General features: G+C 40.0%; 1 protein-coding gene across 8 annotated transcripts in view; it reads right to left on the bottom strand.

The window, feature by feature from the left end:
* anks1ab (ankyrin repeat and sterile alpha motif domain containing 1Ab) overlaps positions 1-20,366 on the bottom strand; it is a 58,766-nt gene that overhangs the window by 14,547 nt on the left and 23,853 nt on the right. For 5 of the 8 annotated variants that reach the window (XR_015774800.1, XM_088069027.1, XM_088069023.1 and 2 more), the window contains 6 exons: positions 17,177-17,292; positions 11,981-12,079; positions 9,486-9,632; positions 6,285-6,392; positions 3,749-3,922; positions 94-231 (listed from right to left, as the gene is read on the bottom strand). Coding sequence is in view for 7 of the 8 variants with exons in the window: in XM_088069027.1 (XP_087925153.1) it covers positions 94-231; positions 3,749-3,922; positions 6,285-6,392; positions 9,486-9,632; positions 11,981-12,079; positions 17,177-17,292 (782 nt within the window). In the remaining variant the exon portion in view is untranslated. Of the gene's footprint in view, positions 1-93; positions 232-3,748; positions 3,923-6,284; positions 6,393-9,485; positions 9,633-11,980; positions 12,080-17,176; positions 20,193-20,366 lie in introns of those variants that run through there. The other 3 variants (XM_088069035.1, XM_088069038.1, XM_088069030.1) reach the window with 3 other exon arrangements.

Raw genomic sequence — 20,366 nt, 5'->3', positions numbered from 1 at the left:
AGCTGCAGTAAAGTAAATTAAATATTCTTGTCAATCTATTTTGTGGTAAACATTGGGTTATTTTGTTATCTAAGGCAGTAAAAAGTGACTTACGGTTGCCTCGTACCCGCAGGAGTCCAGGATGAGCTTCTCAGGCTGGTGATGCCAGGCGGACACCGTGGCGTAGGTAGCAGACTGGCTCGGCGGCCGGAGGTTTAAACGAGAGTCTTTGTGCCGTTCACTCTGTCTGTCCTGCAGAGAGGCAAAATGATTGGCTGGAGGAAAACATGACTAACATTTGTGGCATGAAAGAGATTCAATTCTTCTATAATGACAGTGTAAACTTTTTTTTCACATGTGCACACCTCAGTCAGTATAGACCAGTGTTTCTCAGATGGTACAGGTACCCTTCAGGGTGCTGCAGGGGGTTAGTGAGATGTGTTTGTCAATTTAAAAAATATCCCAGCTGGCATGGGATGTCAATATGACATCAGAAGGAAGTTGGACTCTTAAATCTAATACATGTTATATTTAGGCTGAAATGAAAATCCGGTTTTATGATATTTTAAATGCTCACCACAATGTTAGAATTTCATGTCTTGTGGGCATTAAGTCTCATATCAAGATGACGTTGGTATGAGATGTTTGGAAGTTGTTTGATTTTGGCTAGTGCACAATGCAACTTAAAACCAACAATTTATAAGCATCATGAGTCGTAAGTATTCTACATCAAACTGATGTTGGTATTTGATGTCCGGACATTGAATTTTGGTCACCTGACATCACAACTAAGTGGCAACCTCGAGGTGACAAAAACTGCTGTTCCTCTAATGGCCACTTGAGGCTGGTTCCAAAACATTAAATGTTAAAAATATCTGACTTTACAGCAGAAATAAACACATTTACAGCCTGGTAGAAAGTAAAAGTTTTGGTCTCTATGGCTAATTTCAACATTCCTGACAACTGTCCGGGGGGTGAACTTTTACTTTTACATTTTATTAAGGTTTAAAGTTAGGCATAATTAAGGGTAAGCCGCTCTGAGTGACAGGCTGTCGGCCGACAGTGTCCTTGGCTTCTCAGTGAAATCCACTCCTTGCTCATCCACAGAGCCAGCCTTTTTACCCAAATATGGTCACTTTGGGCTCCAAAAGATCAAAATGGCAACTGTTGAAATGCTGAACTCGAGCCTTTATAACAGAAGTCTAAAAATCAATGGGTGACATCACGCTGGCTACATCCATTATTTTTACAGTCCACAGTCTCAACCCAGATTCAACCAAATCTCAACATCTAACAATGTTGGTGGCCAGCTGGGATCAGTCATGCATAATTTTCTAAAATAATTATACTATGATGAGATCAGTAACAACATGTAAGTCTGATAAACCATGAACCATTTTATATTCAATATTTCTGTTTTCAGTGCAATCTTTAACTACCTAAACTCTCCACTGCCACAGCAAACACAATCATGTTCACATTTGTTCACTGTGTGCTTCTGCCAAAAGTGTTTTGTGCTGGTCAGGAGTACTCAGCTGAAAAAGTATTTAAAAGAGGACACATTATTGAAAAAAGTTTTTGACCAACCGATGTAGACAATAAAGTGTGATAAGACACTGTATTCTGTGCATGTTAGACTTCTGACAGCTAGAATATTAGTGTGAAGGCAACTCAAGTGTGCTCGCTCAGCACTTTACAGTAATATAAGTCCTTTTTGATCTGCTGGTATGCTCATAAATATTCATGCACATGGTTGGGCCTTTAGGTCAATGCGGGCTGTGCTCCTTCTTTCATAAATCACCTGTCAGAATAAAATATACTGCTGCAAATAATCCACTAAGCATTTAGGAAAATGATAAGTATTGATTTTGAATAAAATGGATCCTGAGTGGTGCAGTCGTTGAACGTTCGTGATCTGCGGACGCTCCTCTGTGTTTTCTCTTTGGTCTCACTGAGTCAGAAACGAGACATGTCAGCTGAACTGTTTGTGTTGTAGTTTGACCTTTAGGAAATGGTAAAATTAGATCAGAGTTATTCTTAGCTCAATTCCTTCAAGAAGTACCCAATAAATTCAAGGGAGCAAATGAGAACTGAATTAATGTCAGCCAATGAAGATGCTGTATTTAGTTATTAAAATATTTCTAAAAATCAGAGATACTCTGAGGACAAGATTTTAATGAGCGAGTTAGTTGAAATGACAGGAGCTAAAAGAGCACAGCGCTTCTTCTGAAAGCTAACTAACTGGTAAACTTGAAGTGAATTTAAATGATGAAGATTCAGCTCTACAGTAGCAGAAAACATCATGTTAAGAGCTGTCTGATGGCTAGTTTGAGCTACAACTATTGCTTTGCGGTTGTATGCCTCGTGAAGACTTTCATTGGCGAAATTAAGCCATGATGATTGTGCTGCATTCGCCATTCCACAAATTTGGAGCACGGGCACAGAATGATAAGAAAAGGGACACATGCCCAAAGATAGAAAAAACAGGAAGATTTGCGAGGTCACAGTGATATTTGACCAAAATCTAATCAGTTCATTGCTGAGTCTATGTGGAAGTTTGTGCCACAGTAGCAGAAATTTGCTCACAGCATTCCTGAGATATCACATTCATGAGGATGGGAAGAAGGTACAGCTGTACAGCCTCTTTTCACAACTGTTGCCGACACAGAGACGAGAAAATTGAAGGTAGAGCAGGGTGATAATCCAGCATTGTTAACTTTTAGTGAAATTATATCAATCCAAATGAATGATTCTATGCATTTCTTTATAAAAAAAACAAACAAGACATGAATAAACAGGTCATTTTAGATTTTGTTCTGCATGTTTGAGGAGTTTTGTTTGATAAAATGCAGGATGTGATTTGCATTGAACATTAGCTTCATTCTTTTTATGTTATTTAAATACATTTTCCACATTGTGGTTATTCATATTAGAACAATTATCAAATGAATTCAGCCATCTCATACAGCCCTAATGGAGGGTTCACTAAGCTAACTAGCGAAACTTGACAATGTCTAAAACATATAGATTTAGCTAGAAGTCATTGTGCTGAGCTTCATAAAATTAGTTCCCCCGTGTGTTATATAATGCATATATTCAGTTGCCAGTTTATTAGGTACACCTAGTTAAAACTAATGGAGTGTAATACTACTGTCCTGCAATAAAATAATGTTCCATTTTTGTTGAAACAGTTTTAAAACAATATTGATTCAATTTTGAGACCATTTTGGGGGATGTAATTTGTGGTGGTGCTCCTAATATACTAGCAACTGAGTATATTATCAAACATTTTATGAAAAATGGATCGAGAAATTGTGGAAAATTGGCTAATTCAGCAAATTAAAAACCTGAGAAATCAAAGTTCTCCATCATGTTGATGAAAAACTTTTTATCTAATAGTTCCACTGATTTCTATCTTTGTCTTTGATGGTCTAATAATCCATCCAGAGATATTAAAGAGTTAGTTACCACAGTATGAACAATAGACGCAATTCACATCATCTCACTGTGCTGTGGCTATTATCCCATTGCTCAACCCTAATTACCCTTTGCTGTTTTCTCTGGGTACACTCTGATGCTGTCATGGTTCTTTGGGTCTGCCCACTATGATTTAACTCAACCAGTGGGTTTAGTTTTGCATCCAGCACGGCTCATGTGACAAGACACCCTGACACGTCTAACTTTGTACAGCATCCTCCTCTATTATTCAGCTAGTCGCTCACTGGTGGTTTCCCAGCGGACGATAAAAGTGAAGTAAGGTGGGACTCACTACAGAGCGCGGCCTCTCACTATATGAACGCAGAGAAACACTACACACTTCTTGGTCAACTCCTCTCCGTCTCCGGTCCGACTCAGCCAAGGGCAGGAGCATGTCCATGGAGCGACTGGTGTAGGGGTCCATCTGACTGAGTGGAGACGTGGTCTGGGACAGGAGGTCATGGAACTGCCATACGCGCACACACAGTCACACAAAAGAGCACAAACAAACAAACAAACACACACACACACACACACACACACACACACACACACACACACACACACACACACACACACACACACACACACACACACACACACACACACACACACACACACACACACACACACACACACACACACACACACAGAGCACAGCACAGATTAATGATTTGACAGCACTGTCTACATGGGCTGGTTTCCCTGATCTACATCCAAGCTTAATCCTCGACAAAAGAGCCTCTTCCATGGAGATTCTCCATTCTTTTTAGCCCAGTTTAATCTGCCTGGGAAATCAGCCCTGAGTATTTAACTGTTGTGAACATAATGATATTGAAGAATCTCATTCCAAAATTAGATTTCTGCTGCTGGAAAAAAAAAGAAGGATCCATTTTCTCACAAAATTATGTTGGCATAGACATAAAGCTTGTAGTATAACGTTGTTTAACCAGTTTAACCTAAGCTCTGTTTTTATTGTTGCTCAATAAGAAAAGTAACAGGGTATAATCATCGATCTCTATTGAAATACTGAGCACTGTAACAACAAATCTAAACAAACGTAAAACCATTAAAAAAAAAAAAACAACATTCTGTTTATGGACATCAGTGACACTAAATATGGGTTTTATTGAGGCTGTAAGCAGAGCAGCCTTTCTAATTGGGCATATTGAGCACACCTAATCTATTAACCAAATTAGCACTGACAGTGTTTCTGCACCTGATGGTTAAATAGCAGCATTAACAACGCTGCAGTCTGATTCACACTCTGCTGTAAGGTGCTTTAGATAAAAATATTTTGGCAGATGCTATTAGCACGCAGATGTTTATAGCCAACAATACTATTTTCACCCAGGTGTATATACATTCCTGTGCGTCCAAGCAGCATCAAAATATTATGTTAACATGAGCGGGTCTATTCAGATATTATGCTTAAGTTTATGTACACAATGTCCATTCAGCAGCTTTACATCCAAAAAAATGTTGATAATATATGTCTAGAAGACGCTAACAATGACTCACACAAGACAAACCCAAATCTCATGCAAAAGTCCCATGCTTAACCCATCCATCCACCACATCTCACTACATCTGAGAATTATGTCATTAGGCAGCTTTTCATCATCCCTAAATTTGCACAGATTGAAATTTTGAATATTAAATACATCTAATGGAAAAACATCAATTTAAAAAAACAAAAAAGTTTTTACGCTCACATGAGGTGGTATTTCAGGCAGTTCGAAAAAGCCAGATCTTGCAAAACTGCTATGGAAACGCCTGAACCTGACCACACCCAAGTACAAGGGGCTTGCCTTTTATTTTTGTATTCTCTGCAGATCACAAAGCAGAGAACTAGTTTGGAAGATGGAAACATTCAGCAGCTGGAAATTTTCCCATTTCTTTGATTTTGTCGGGAGGTAAAATGACAAGAACATTGTTGTCAAAGGTAAAGTGTGTGCAGGTGATTGTACAAAGATTTTTTGCCACTGCAAAAAAACACACAACCTCAAAGCTCCTTAAACCAACCACCAACTACGATCGACAGCACAACAGTGCGAAGCTCCTGGAAATACACACCACCAAAGATCATCCCTCTGCAGCTGTGGGAGAAGCTGTAGCCCTACACTGGCTAAATAATCGTTTAATTGTGGACAGCTGCAGACTACTAGCAACAAAGATCTAACGGAGCTTGTGGCTGGATATGTGGTGGATGAAATGTTGCCTACCTCCATGATTGACTCTGGCTTTTTTAGACAGATCCTTGGAAAATACTAGTCACAGGCAACAGAAGAACCCCATAAGAAATAACAAGTAACAGAAATGTAACATAACAAGTATTACCAGGGCTGCACGATATCTTGTTTTTTAGATTGTCATCGCAATGTCAACAAATGGCAAAAGACTGCAATGTTGCATTCAATTTTTTATTACTCAGAAAAGAAGAGAAAACTGCACTTTAAAATTTAACTGATTATTTTTTTCGTGGTTCTTTTTGTGCTCAGTTCAATGTTCAATTTGTTCAATAAAATAATGAAATAAAGTCCTTTCATTTTTTTTTACAAACAATTTGTTGTATTTTAGCTGTATACTGAAGCAACACAAATATCTCTTTAATATCTGCATAGTTATTGTACGATTTTTACTGCGATATTAATTACGTTATTACATATATACCTCATATTGTGCAGCCCTAACGAACAGTGTAATGAATTGCTGTTGGCAGAATGTAATAAGTATAGTAATAATATTACTTTTGAAAAGAGTCATATGGAATTAGTATTAAAATGAATTTTTTAAGTAAAAAACCCAACACTGATCACCAGTCTTACCATAATTGGGGACAGACGGCGGGACTTGGTCGGAGCCTCTTCATAGGGTCTCTCTGCAAGAGAGGCAATGATCCTTTTTCTGTGTCCCAGGGGGCCAATCTTAATAACCTAGAGAGGACAACATCAGTGCTTTGTCACATCAATATCGCAAACATGAGAATTTATTTAGACTAAGCTAACAGAGATACATCCAAAATACACTGACACAGAGTTGGTGGCATGCAGCCCTCACTGGCAGGCATCCACAGGCAAACAGAAATGACTCTCGTCAATAATTCAGCCTCAATCTGTTTTGCTGTAAGCTTAAAGTACAGCACTGTCTCCTTCCTGGGACACTCTATAATTTACAATTCATTTTTGGACATAGTGCTTAAATAACAGACAAGAATTTGGAGATTTATGGGATAATAGCAGGTAACATGTAAATGCTACTTTGAAATATCTGTATTACATAGATTCACTGCATTTGCCACAATTTAAATCCGTTTTTAAGTTACAGTATTTTAACACTGACACCTGACATGTATCTACAGTATCTGTCTCCTAAAACCCTTGACAAAATGCCATATCTGCTTGTGTGGCTAAAACCCTCTGAGGAGGAAACATAGGTTAATTTTATGTAGTCAAAACTCATTATCTTAATACTGTATATTTGCATAATTGGCTATTAACATTCAAGCTCATCCTGTAAAGGTGGATGTCAAGTGATTAATGTTACATTCTCAATTTTGTTGCTGGTACAAAATATTCCATAACAGGCTCGTATGGTTCTTTGTCTGAAGGCTTCAATTATTTATTCAGTGAGAGTCAGAGGCAGATGAGGCAACTGGTCTGTAGTCTGGATTTCTGGTGCTGTTTTCCTTTTTTTCGTGTACAGAATCCCAGTGAGACCAGTGTGCATGAGGTGTGTGAAATAGGAGAATTTTTTAAATAGTAATAAAGAGCCTGGGGACTGTATGAGAATGTAAACCAGCTCGTAGATCAAATTGATGGTTGATACCGAGATGCTGTAAGATGCTGAAGAGGATGTAGGAAATGTAATGGGCAAAGTGAGTCCTGCCAAGACGCTCACAGGCAGTTCTGCTACTCTGCACACTGAAAGTAATGTGCCCTCCTCTCACACCCATCTTTTTGTGCTGCATCGCAGCGAGCTGGACACCATCCCTCACACACTGCATATACAGTGTGTTTGGCTGCTGCTTTCCTGCTGCTGCTGCTGCTTCTACTGCAGCTGTTGCTGGTTCCTGCCATTTTGCCACCACTGCCTTTGTGTTTATCGCAACCAAACACACACAAACACAGTGATGAGTGGGAAAATATGATCGCTGTAATTGCCCCTGAACTGCCTTCTGCGAGTGCTCATTAACCATCAAATCATGTGGTTGCCTGTCATGACAAAACAATGCTAATGTCTGCATGATCACATTACAACTACAACAGCCTTCATTACTACCTCTATTACAACAGCTCTTATTCCTACTTAACAGGGACAAGCATTTCAAGTATTTTCCATATTCAAATAGTTGCATTTAATTATTATAGAGTTCTCAGGTACTCACAAAAAAATAGAATAAAAATCTGACATAAGAATACGGTACAAAACAAACACCCAAGCCAAAATGCTGGTTGGAGTTAGCCTGCCTTTCTGCACTGCTCAAGTTGTAGAGATACTCAGGTTCAGCATTACATAACGTGCCCTGCAAATTAATTTTATTTGTTCTGTCAAATACTTTCAAAGATCTATGTATATATATATATATATATATATATATATATATATATATATATATATATATATATGCACAAATACATAATAAACCTCTGGTAACCCACAACAGTCACAGATGACTTTTCTGTCCTCTAGATACATGTTACTGCAGTACAAATGACTGAAGTGAGATGAACAGATCTTATTAGATAAAACAGAGGCTGACAAAGGTTTTGTTTCAGCATATCGCAAAAATCACAGAAATATTGCACTGTGCCACCCTAGTACAACACATAAATGCAGGACAAATGCATCAAAGCCCAACGTATTTTGAAGATAAATACAAAAAACATTTCAAACTCTCAGCTAACTGTGATTGAATGACTGATAACAGCTGCAGCAGTTTCTATTTGAGCGCATGTCCACACACTTTGTGAGACTCACCAGGTCAGTGTTTCTGTTCTGCAGTGCCATGCATTTGAGCTTTAAAATCTTTTACACAGGAAATGCATTTTCTTGTTGGTTATTAGCAAAATCGGATGAGATCTGCAGTCAGTCAGCAACAACAAATAGTTAATGTGCATAATGGGAATAAACCCATAATGAAGCATCACCAAAACATCAAAAGGTTCTCTGTAAAGTTCCTGTTACTCATTGGATCCAAACTATTTCGGCCTGTGCCTCATACAAACAACACCAAGGATACTTGCAATCCTTTATCACAGGCTGTGAAAGTTCAGCCTAAAACTGTTTTTTTTTCATCAAAAATTGGTTCATATCACAAATATTTAGATGCCAGACAAAGTACAACAACCCAGTATTTTACAATAAATTCAAGATTAAAGAGACGTCAGGAGAAGAATTCTTTAGCAGAGGGTATGTTTTTCTTTCCTATCCTGTTAATCACCTTGCAAAGTCTCAGATTTATCTTGGGAACCCACTGCTGTAGTCTAAACACACAAACACGTACATTCAGAGACAAATCGACACCTGAACACATGTTCATTCAAACTGGTACATGCTTTTCTCTAAAACCTCCACAACTTTCAGCCCAAAGGAAATTAGTCCTCCTTTGTAATTACACATTTTCATAAAATGTTACAAGATTTCTATAAAAATTAAACCAAATTAGATACTCAGTCGCCATGTTGCTCCTTAATTTACATTTTATCAGTTAGTTATCTACTAATTATGCAGAGATATTGAAAACGTTTCTGCTATAGTTTTATGCAAATGCTTCAATCATCGAGCACTTCTCTGTCATTTCAGCATTTAATTCTAAAGTGCTTCTTCACCTCAAACATGATCAATAAATCAAGACAGTCTTATGTTTATTCTCTGAGGACTGGCGCAGAATTTCTAAAAACACAAGTCCATCAAAACTCACATCTCTTTTTCAGAGCTTAAGGCAGTGAACAATTTCCTGCTCACCCATCATCTGAAAGAAGCCAAATCAAAACTGTGCTGAATAGATGTAAAAGATGGCTTCTTACATTGACAATCTCCAGCTCCCACAGGTTCTTGACACACTCCAGTGTGCGGTAGCCACTTGAAAGAAAGTTGGGCAGATATTCATGCAGGCCGAGGCCGTCCAGCCAGGAGACAAGAGATGTGCTGCCATCACAGCCCAGCGCTTTCACCTACAGTCAAGGGAAAGACACATGTAAGACAACAAGTACTGTGCTTAAAACTTAAATTTAAAATAGGAATGTAAGGGGTATAAGCTTGTTTTTTAGTTGTGGCTGTGATTCTACATCACGAAAGCTGGACACTGCTGCTGCTGTTTATAGCCATCCTAGCCGTGTGGCTCAAGGGATACCAACGACAGATGGTGAGAGGTCTGGTCCCCAGAGGACGAATGCTGCTGACCTTAGTGATCTCCTGACTTTTCATCTAACACTACCAGCTTTTTGGTTGTAAATAAAATATGTTGACAAAGATGGATGGAATACTGTGAAATTTTCTGCAGATATTTAAAGTCCCTATAGGATAAAAATACTGATGTTAATAAAAAAATTTAGTTTGTCCAATAGTTTGGTTTATAGCCAGAATATCTGCTAAACCAACTTTTTGAAAGGCACTGGTTCTTGAAGACTATTTTACATTTATCAACTTCACTGACTTTCAGAAAATCCTTATAAAGAGTTCTTTAAGCCTGGAACTAAGCCACCAACTATGGGATGAATTAGGATCATAAAACATTTGATTCACAGCAACAAAAAAAAAAAAAAAGAAACCAGAAAAAAAGCAAAAGCATAAGACTGTGTGCATAGTCACTGTAAAAGTGAAGGAACTACTCATCCCATAAACCACTGCAAATGATACCTTTCTGCTTCTTAAAGTAACCATCGTCATTATGATAGTGTTTGTATTTTAAATAACAGTGTTGTATATACTGTAGTTTGTGTTGTGTGGATAGTGTACAGTAGAATATAATATAGTGCAGACGTCCTCAATGTCTGGACTCTGGTCCGGATCTGGACCGGAGAGCAAGTCAGTCCAGGACCCAGCCCACATATTGTATTAGAAATGCAATAATACAATGTAATGAAGTATATGTTTCTTAAAAAAATGTTTTATACTTATCTATAAATTACTAGTTATATAGAATATAGTCTATTTGGAAATGTTACAGCGAGTCCAAGATTAAGCCTTAAATGTAATTGTTTCCCTGTTTAAAATAATTGTCATGGCAACATTGACAACTGGCAAGCGTATGACTTTTAAGTCATCGTGTGTTGTGGTTTTTTTTTTTTGTTGTTGTTGATTTATCTTTTTGGCATCTTTTAAATGTCTGTGTGTCTCTTTGTATCATCTCTCTCTTAATTTGGATGTTTTTGTGGGTCTGTGAACACAGCGCAGCAGGTGCAACTCTCCAGTACTCTTTCTTATAATTGATCTGTCTGTCCGGGGTGGATAATTGTTCCGATCACATCACATGGATGGATGAGAGGAGCAGTTTGAAAGTGAGAGAAAAGTTTTAGTCCCAGCAAAATGAACAGTTAGGCTTCACTTTGAATGTGCCTGACGTTCTGCTGCGCCGTCTCTGGCCCAAGCTGGCTATAAATTACCCAATGATTTTGCTATGGCGCCCCGCCACAAATAAATGAATGTATGGGGAACCCTGGTGTATTTTCCTCACTAACCATTTGTGGATGCTGTATACATGTTCATGGCAACAGCGAGCTTCACCAAATAAAGACGTCACTATTACACTTAAGGATTGTCAGTGATTAAGTGTGCAATGACATGGTGAGGAAAACACGTTTTCTTAAAACAAGGTTGACACACCCCAATTCAGAGTACGAATGGGATTTTAACATTCAGAACCTCACTGCTGAGCTCTACTGTGTCGCAAATGTTGGCCAGGTAACAGAATAATGTAAGATGGTGCACATAATAACTGCTTAACATCAGCATTTTAGCATCTTGAGTTTGTTAGGATTTAGCTAAAAGAGCTGCTGTGCCTGAGTACAGCCTCACATAGCCACTACAATGACTGTAACTTAGTCTTATTAGTATCCACATTTGTAGACTTGGAGGCATGATTTTAAAAATAGAAACGTTTTCTTATTTTGAATACTTTCACCAACAACCCATGTGCAGCCTTTATCAAACAGTATAACCCTTCTCATCTCACTCTTTAGTAAATTGTAATGCAATTTGGAGCACTACTTAAAGATTAGAGTTAGCAATATAATGTATTACAAAGTTATTGTCGTCATGTACTTTTGACTTGTTTGCCCCTAAATGTAGTACAGTATATGTGGTCAAAAAATCAATTTACAGGTTTTAAAGGAAGGCTTTTACTTCCAACTCTGATGAACCACATCCAAACATGTAAAACATTTTCCCATTAGCATATTATCTTTTTTCTTTTTGCTTATCTTCTATTTTTATAAACAAACTGACACTTTGACCTTTCTTCACAGACACCGTCAGTCACTGTCGTCCCTCAGTGCTGAGGTTAAGTTATGATGTTAAGTACCTTAGGCAAGCTGCGTGCCGCATGGAGGATTTTCTTTCTATGTCCTGGGTCAGTGATCCCGATGTCTCTGAGATCCTGGTCCTCCATCACGTTACTTCCCTACATGTGCAAAAACGCAAGAGACACACACAAGTAAACACATTCACACACACAGGCACACACACATACAGACACAGCCACACTCAAACACACATACATGCATGCAAACAAATAAACACACAAGCACATACACATGCACAAAGAGAGACAATACACAGTATGGACATACAATAATACAATCCATGAAAATAAATCAGCAATTCCATTGAACTGTATATCAGTGAAGTAATTACATGCCTGCATACACACATAGGCACATAGTATTTACACATAAAAGACACCATACTGACATGTGACAAATAGCTTTATAACATGAAAGGCCAATAAAAGTATCATGACTCTCTACACTGTAACTACCAGGGCGACACTGTAGCCGTGCACACTTTCTCATTACACACAAACACACGCACACACAGAGTATGCACATCTCTGACATAAGCAGTAACAGCAGAGTGGGAGGACAATGAAGTCAAATAAATTGTGCATGCCAAGAGTAATCAATCTGATCTGGTGCGACTCAGAGGGAACAAAGCCTTCATAACTGCAGCAGCATCTACCGAATCTCTGTGTTTCATTGAGGGAAACTAAACAGTCCGAGAGAAAACGAGAACATTTCACTACAGTTTGTAACAATTCCTTAATTTAGGAACAGGAACAATGAACAATAATCGTTCCCCCACCTTCCGAAATCTTGACTGACAAGCAGATTCTTGTCTATTTCATGTAGCCGTTCATATTTGCAGCTCGTGCTGCTTTGTCATCTTATTCCGGTTTATAGGCAGGAATAAAGATACAAGGGGAACCTTGAAAATGTGGAGCTAAGCGTTTTTCCCTGTGGACTGCTGCAGATTGATTCTTCCTGGCCAAGAATGTTAAAATGTTCTGTAGTCTTTACTCAATCTGCTCTTACTGGATTGGTTTCAGTGCACAATGCAGCAGTATTCACAGGCCTGTATCAGGGTGCAGTTTGGAGATTACTCACTGATCGCTAGAATAAAGGTCAAAATGAAGCGGGGTCTGATGTAAGGGAGGACCAAAATAGATTCTCTACTTTTATTAACACAGTTTGAAGTTTGATGATGCCTCGGGAGACTCTGCAAACTTATTATTTCATGCTGCATTTGAAACATGTGACGGGAATGTATGGTTCAGTTCTTGCATAGCTCATGAGCAATGGTGGTGTGATTTAATCTGATACGACTTGCAGATGTAGCCATGGTAGAAGTCCTTCATCTCACTAAATGCACTCAGTTAATGCAACAGTGAATTAGAATTGCTCTATTTCTCTGCATCACGGGGGAATTGTTTAGAAAAATCAAATTTTGTTACTTTTTCAAGAGACATCCGGCGTAACAATAATATAGCAGAGAAGGACGACTTAATTTATGTGTTACAATATGTATGCTTAGTTCAACATTATAACATTCAAGAAAGAGGGGGCTGCAGAACCTGATGCAATATTGATGCAGGGAAGATGCAATGTAAATGCATGATGGGTAACTTCTACAATGTTTCGTACTAGACAATTTGCGTCATTGCCACATTAGTTTGGACGTCAGAGGAACAAAGGATTTTTTTTAAAAAAAGGAATTATTTGACTGACAATGAATCCCACAAACAAATCCTGATGTTCAGTTAGATTGATCACATCTGAAGCCAGTCTGGCAGAATCTAAAAGGGCACAATATTAAACATTCACAATGTCTGCCTGACTACGCTGACCTTTTCCTTGTTTGCAACCTCCACATCCTTGTAAATATCCATGGGTAATTTGCCTTGTGAAATTAATGATTTATCTCCTTGATGCATCAAGTCCAGCAGACACATTAGTCGTGGCATGAAAATGAACATCAGAATGCTTAATGACCCAACGTCCTCATCACATTAACTCTTGATCAACAAGGAATCTTCCAAACCAATAAGACAAGAAGGTCTTTGTTTTCTTTCCAACTACTGTCTAGATATCTGTACTCTAATGTCAGCCAATATAATTATACACACCATGGGACAGTAAAAAAATTGTGTCAGCCGGCAAAGATTTTGCATTTAATACTCAGCTAGCTATTTCTTTAATATCTCTTGCTGCATTAGGCAATTGTGGGCAATACTGATAATCAATAAGCAGGGCTGATTTATGGCATCAATTTAAATAAGTACCTTTATTTGTCAGGTATTCAATTTACTAGATTAGTGAGAAACACCATTCAAACGTTATCTATTCCTCAACTGAAATGCCAGAGTGTATACTCTATTGCATTATATAATATTATTAAATACAATAATATTACATGTAGAGTGATAAAAGATTTTATCCATGTTAAAGTCCCCTGATTTTTTAGGCTGATATCAATAACATTTTTGATATGGAACCTAAGCAACCAGGTGGTGTAGAGATCATGAACGCAATGTCATCTGTTTAATTTATTTGCTGCATGCCATTCCCTATCTATATATCTCCCCTCATTTCCTGTCTCCTTATAGGAAAAGCAGATCCTTTTAATTAGTCTTTTCAATAAACTGTGACAACGAAATGCATTAAAGAGGGCATTTTACAGTTGGGAAATAAACTTTTTAATAGGCCATGTGGAGAAAATCAAATATCACAATATTTTTGACCAAATACCTCAGTCCTGTAATGATATTTTAGGGTTGACTAATGGTGCTTTTAATAAATATTTACACAATTAGATTTTCTGACAAATAATTATCATCAATGAAGATATGATGACCAAGTGGGTAAAGGAATATAATCAAACCACTTGAACAGTTTGGTAAATAAAGAAAATTAGATCACTTTACTGCAATGTGGCCTTTATCGTTGAGAAAAGACAACACTTATCAAAAATATTAAACAATATTTAGTCTCTAGTGATGCACAGTACAACCTACGACAGTGTTCTTAGTAAGTTATCAATAACATAGAGAAACATTGTGCAGTAGTCCACCTTCCACCTTCTCTTTCCCTTTCTTCATCTCTGTCTATCTCTCGACCCCACTGTAAGCAGCTCATGTGCCTTGCTGTGCTCAGGGTTTTCATTATCTGATTTTTAACCAGGAAAATCTGTTGAAATCTGACATACTTAAATATCTGCGGTCATACTGTATGGTAAAATTATTTCCCTAAGAGAGAATGAAGGCCTAAAACTGTGTCCAAAGAGCAAGCTAGCAAACCTGTCTGTCCACGCTGAATCGTTCATTATATGCACCTCTGTTGCATTATGTAAACAAACCACTTAAGATATCAGCTGTGAGCTACGGATCATACTTTAGACATAACCACTTCAAAGATGGTTCAGAACTTAATGTCTTCCTACATTTGTACTTTTTAAACAGAAAACACATTTTATGCTTTGCAGGTCAGGTTTGGGTAACCAATTGACGCACGTTTGAGGTTTAGGCTGGGCAGATTGGCTTTCATAACAGGCTGGGTTGGTGCAGGTTTAAAAAAAAAAAAAAAAAAACCTGACGCATCACTACTAGTCTTTTATCACAATATTGATATAAAATCAAAATATTGCCCAACTCTGTTTGTCTATGTTCTCTAGCAGTCAAACTACTCAGTAAAGACACTGTAAAGACTCAATGTTGATATATATATATATATATATACATAGTGTATACTGTGTATATATATGCAAAAAGCCAGCCAAGATGATTTTTCCATCTGACTGTAATCCATAGTGCACCCTCCTACTGCATTCCTTTTACTATGACTACCTATAATAACTGAGCATACTACTACTTGTTGTTACCTCATGAACAAATCTGAGTCTAAAGCTTGTATCCACAGCACCTCATAGTGCAAGTGATCACGTGTTCATGAGGACTCCCATTATGTTGTGATCTCATGCCTTATCAGAAAGAAAAACAGATCAGGGGGCAGCACTCTTCAACTGAAACGCTCTATGAATACAACCACTTTCCCTCTGAGCTCACTGGTCTCACTTAAGTGAGCTCAGCTGTGACAAACTGATGTAATATATAGCCTATAGTGCTAATGCAGCTCTGTGGTCTGAGAGATGTCCGCATTTACCCTTTGGGCCGAGTTATTTACAGTGTATGGCCATGTTTTTTCATGAGCAACATGACCGGGGGATTGGAAACGTAATGGTGTTTTCTAAAATCATCACCAAATGCAATATCAAGTTTCCTTGCAATGTTCTCTACGGGAAACATGATAATGCTTTCAGTCAGACTGTGGATGTCTTTTGAGCTGCAGCTGAATGAATGTATCAATATGTAATTTGATGGAGGCATTTTAAAAATTCAAAACATTCATTTAACATGTGTCAATGCTTTCCAGAAACTCCAATTGTGTTTTAAAATCATCACAGTGGATGCATCATTTTTGATAATTCACTTACTAGTGAAGTAATAAATTTGTCACCAAAATAAATGACTGCATGCAAAAATGTGCCACTAAACTCCAAAAGACAGGAGTATACAGAATATAAATACAATACCAGCATGCTGCGGCAATGTAATCATACATAGTGCAATTATTGCAGGACTGTCTAATAAGCACCACAAGCAGAGCGTAATGAGTAGTGGATTTAGTGAGATTTAGCAAGCAACCATGCAACTACAGTGTGTTTAGACTGAGCATTGTTTGTCCAGGTTATCTGACTGCATCTATACAAAGGTCAAGTCCAGTGACTGTAAATCTGGGTGTTCAAAATAAAGCTGAGGAGGTGGACTTAGAATTGTTCAGTTAATAAGATAGCATGATTGGGATTGCTGGGAAAAAAGTTAATAGGTTTTGGTTGTCATTTGTCTTTCCACTGGTGACAGCCCATAGTCTTTAAAGGGATTCTGCTTGGGGCCATAAATCTTTGCAGGGTCATGCATTGCACAAGAGGTGAAGAGGAGATATAAAAGGGGAGAGGGGAAACGGGGGGAGGATGAGAGAAGGTGCAGCGGTGAGTGGGAAAGAGAAAAGAGGAGAGGAGGGGTGAGTGGAGCTACTGACAGACAGGCAGAGGGTGAGAGAGCAGAGTGGTGACATAAAAAGACAAATGCAGCTAGGTTGACACGGGGAGAGGCAGAGTGATGTAAAGTGGAACCGACCCCTGAGATGACGTGCTGCAGGTGACTCACCATGAATCGTAGGTCGTCGAAACCATTGAGCAGGAACTTGCTCTCGTACTGCGGCAGCCCCACGTGCTCCAGCCACTCTCCGACCGGCTGGTCCAGGGCTTTACCACAGGCCCCATCTGCCGAGAGAGGGAAGCGCTTCAGCAGGGAGAAGCCGTTCAGCCGGTAGCAGCGGCACTCAGAGGACGACACATGGCATTGCCACATCATCCTCGGCCAGCAGAGGCAGAGCCGAGTGCAGCAGCACCAGGCGGGGTGGGGGGGAGACAGGGTCCAGGCCGGGGGTGAGGGGCTCCCAAGGTACGGTTGGGGGCCCAGCTAACTCAAACACAGGAGGAGGGTAGGAAGTGCTGCGGGCCCAGCTCAAGCCCTGCAGGGGACTGACTAGGCTAATATACACCCACTGGTGTTAGTGTGACTGACTAAAAATGTCAGGCGAGGGTGGAGGTAGTGCAGGGAAGGAAGCCCATCTGAAGCTTGGTATTGTGAGTTATGTTGGACTGAGCCACTACGGCATCTTCCAACAAACAGGGTTCACTAAACATTCCTTTAGTGAGCAGATGAGCGAGTGTAAGAACAAGTGCCTAGCTAGTCCAAAAACATGACAATTCTGAACACTACAAGTTAAGAGGCTAAATAATTTTCAGGCTGAGGGAAAATGGAAATCACTAAATTAAACATTTTCACACATCACACATTATTTACTCTGCTAAAACTATCCCCCTCATTTTTCCCTAAAATTAGAAATTACTCCATCTGGGTGTAACACAGAAATTCAGTTCCCCCAAAATAAATTGGTCACGGTTTTCACCACATACTTGTAAAGCTCTGGCTGAGTCCCATGGCTTCATTGGTCAATCTCTTTGAGAGCTAGGACACGGCTCATACAATGAAGGTAGCAGCATTCTAAAGTACTGTTGAGGTACTCATGTTATTTTTGATCAAGGAATACACATTTGCTTAAATCATTTTTCATCTTTACTCCAGAGCCACAAGGAGTGCGGTCAGGTAGACATATTGTAAATCCTACATCAAAAAAAGAAATGTTGTCTCAGGATTTCCACAGTGTGCTGATTCCAAACTCCTCAATTCATAATCAAATCCAAATATAGATTCCTTGATAAAGCTCCTGGGAAGCTGTCTGCCAGTGGAAAAAGGCTCGGTGTCCTTGGTGGTGCCAGTGCTGCCCAGCATTCACACTCTTCAGCAGGCTGCTGGCTGTGGGGCTCCGCCAGAGAACGTGCCTCTCATCTCTCAAAGCGGTAAATCCAGGTTCAGATCCAACAGACGGCAGGTGAGCCTCTTGACTCTGAAGCGAGGATCACTGCGGGACCACAGTGCAGGTTAAGCTAGCTCATTCCTGAGGCAGGCGCCCCCCCCCCACTCCCGCCCCAGCCCACCTGGTTCTTCTCCTCGCTGGGTACAGCTAGCAGCCTCTGTGCTCAGGGCAGAGGTTTGCTGCATCCCCTGCCTGTCTGAGACATGCAGGCAGCGCAGATGCAGTCACAGCAGATGTTCCTGGCTCACACACGCTACCCCTCACTGCTCGCAGGGCATAACGTCCTGACGCCGGCTACTTCTTCTTACACAGGAGACCACAGATCTGCCTCAACCTCAGCCGCCGCGTCCTTTCCACATCCACGACAGGCAACAGACTCAGATCATCCCCCCTTCTCATCCGAGCAAATCCCTCAAGCTCTTCTTTTTAACTCCCCCCCTCCTCGCTCTCGTCTCTCTCTGCTTTCTTTCTCCTGCTCTCGATCTCATAGCCCCATTCCCATATTGTGTGATCGCACTGCAGGGCTGCCGTATGCTGCCTGATGAAGTGGGGTGCTGCTCCACGTAACCACCTCTCTCTCCCTCACTCTCCCACTATATCAATTCCCCTCCCTCTGCCTCTCTCTCCCTCACTCTGTCTCGCTCCCTGCCTCTCGTCCTCAAACACACAGACAGATGCAAACACACACACACACACTCTTCCTCTCTCTTCATCGTCTGTCTCTCTACCTCTTTCCCCTTCTATCTTGCGCCCCTTTTTTTCCTCACACAAATGCACACATCCTCGCTCTTCTCTGTCTGTCTCTCTAACCTTACCCCACCTCTCCCCTTCTCGCTTCCCCCACTGCACTGATTAGAATTGCAGAGGCACTCTGATCTTGCCAGTGCAGAAAGGACACCACCATCAGAGGCAAGGGAACAAGCACCGAGAGCCCAAAAAAATCACAGTCCTGCTCTGCCAAGAATGACTAGAATGTAAAGGGATGACGAAGACCTGATTCTCCTCTGCAGGAGCACTGCCAAATTTTTTAAGGCTAACACGGGATATTTAAACAAAGCCCCTGCTTATTAGCAGACGGCTTTAATTCATTTACATCTTACTTTGATGGTAGGACAAGGGGGGGCAGCATTGATTCAAGTCGGCAGAAGTCTCTAATGCACTCATACGGGAGAAGAGAGAAGACACTTCAAGTCCTGTCTCCTCTCCATCTCACGCAGTCATGCAGCATGACAGAAAAGAGGCAAATTCCATTATGTACTTCCAGATGCTCATGTCATTCAGGCTACCCACCACTGGTGGAATGTAACAAAGTACATTTACTCAAGTACTGTACTTAAGTATGAATTTGAGGTACTTGAACTTTACTTCAGTATATCATCTTCATGCCACTTTATACTTTTATTCCGCAGGAAATATTTTACTTTTTACTTTTTACTTATCTGACAGCTTTAGTTACTTTACAAATTAAGAAGATTGTTTAAATTTAACAGTTTACAGAAGTACAGCAGCAACAGTTAGTTGTTAAATCATTTGGCTTAAGTCAGGGGGCTGGAGCCAATCCCAGCCGTCATCGGGCGGAAGGCGGGGTACACCCTGGACAGTTCGCCATCGCAGGGCCGACACATAGAGACAGACAACCATACACACACACAGACACACCTAAGGGCAATTTAGAGTCACCAATTAACCTGAGCTGCATGTCTTTGGACATGTGGGAGGAAGCCGGAGACCCCGGAGAGAACCCACGCAGACACGGGGAGAACATGCAAACTCCGCCCGGACCAAACCCCGTTCCAACCAGGATTTGAACCAAGGACCCTCTTGCGGTGAGGCAACAGTGCTAACCACAAAGCCACCATGCCGCCCCATTTGGCTTAAGTCTTTCTATATATTTTTTGAAAAAAATATTTTGGG

The sequence above is a fragment of the Plectropomus leopardus genome, chromosome 2 (assembly GCF_026936395.1).
Source record: "Plectropomus leopardus strain MGB_pleo_1.0 chromosome 2, ASM2693639v1, whole genome shotgun sequence".
Taxonomy (NCBI): domain Eukaryota; kingdom Metazoa; phylum Chordata; class Actinopteri; order Perciformes; family Serranidae; genus Plectropomus; species Plectropomus leopardus.
The sequence above is the reverse complement of the archived record's forward strand: the minus strand, read 5'-3'. Positions and strand labels throughout refer to the sequence as shown.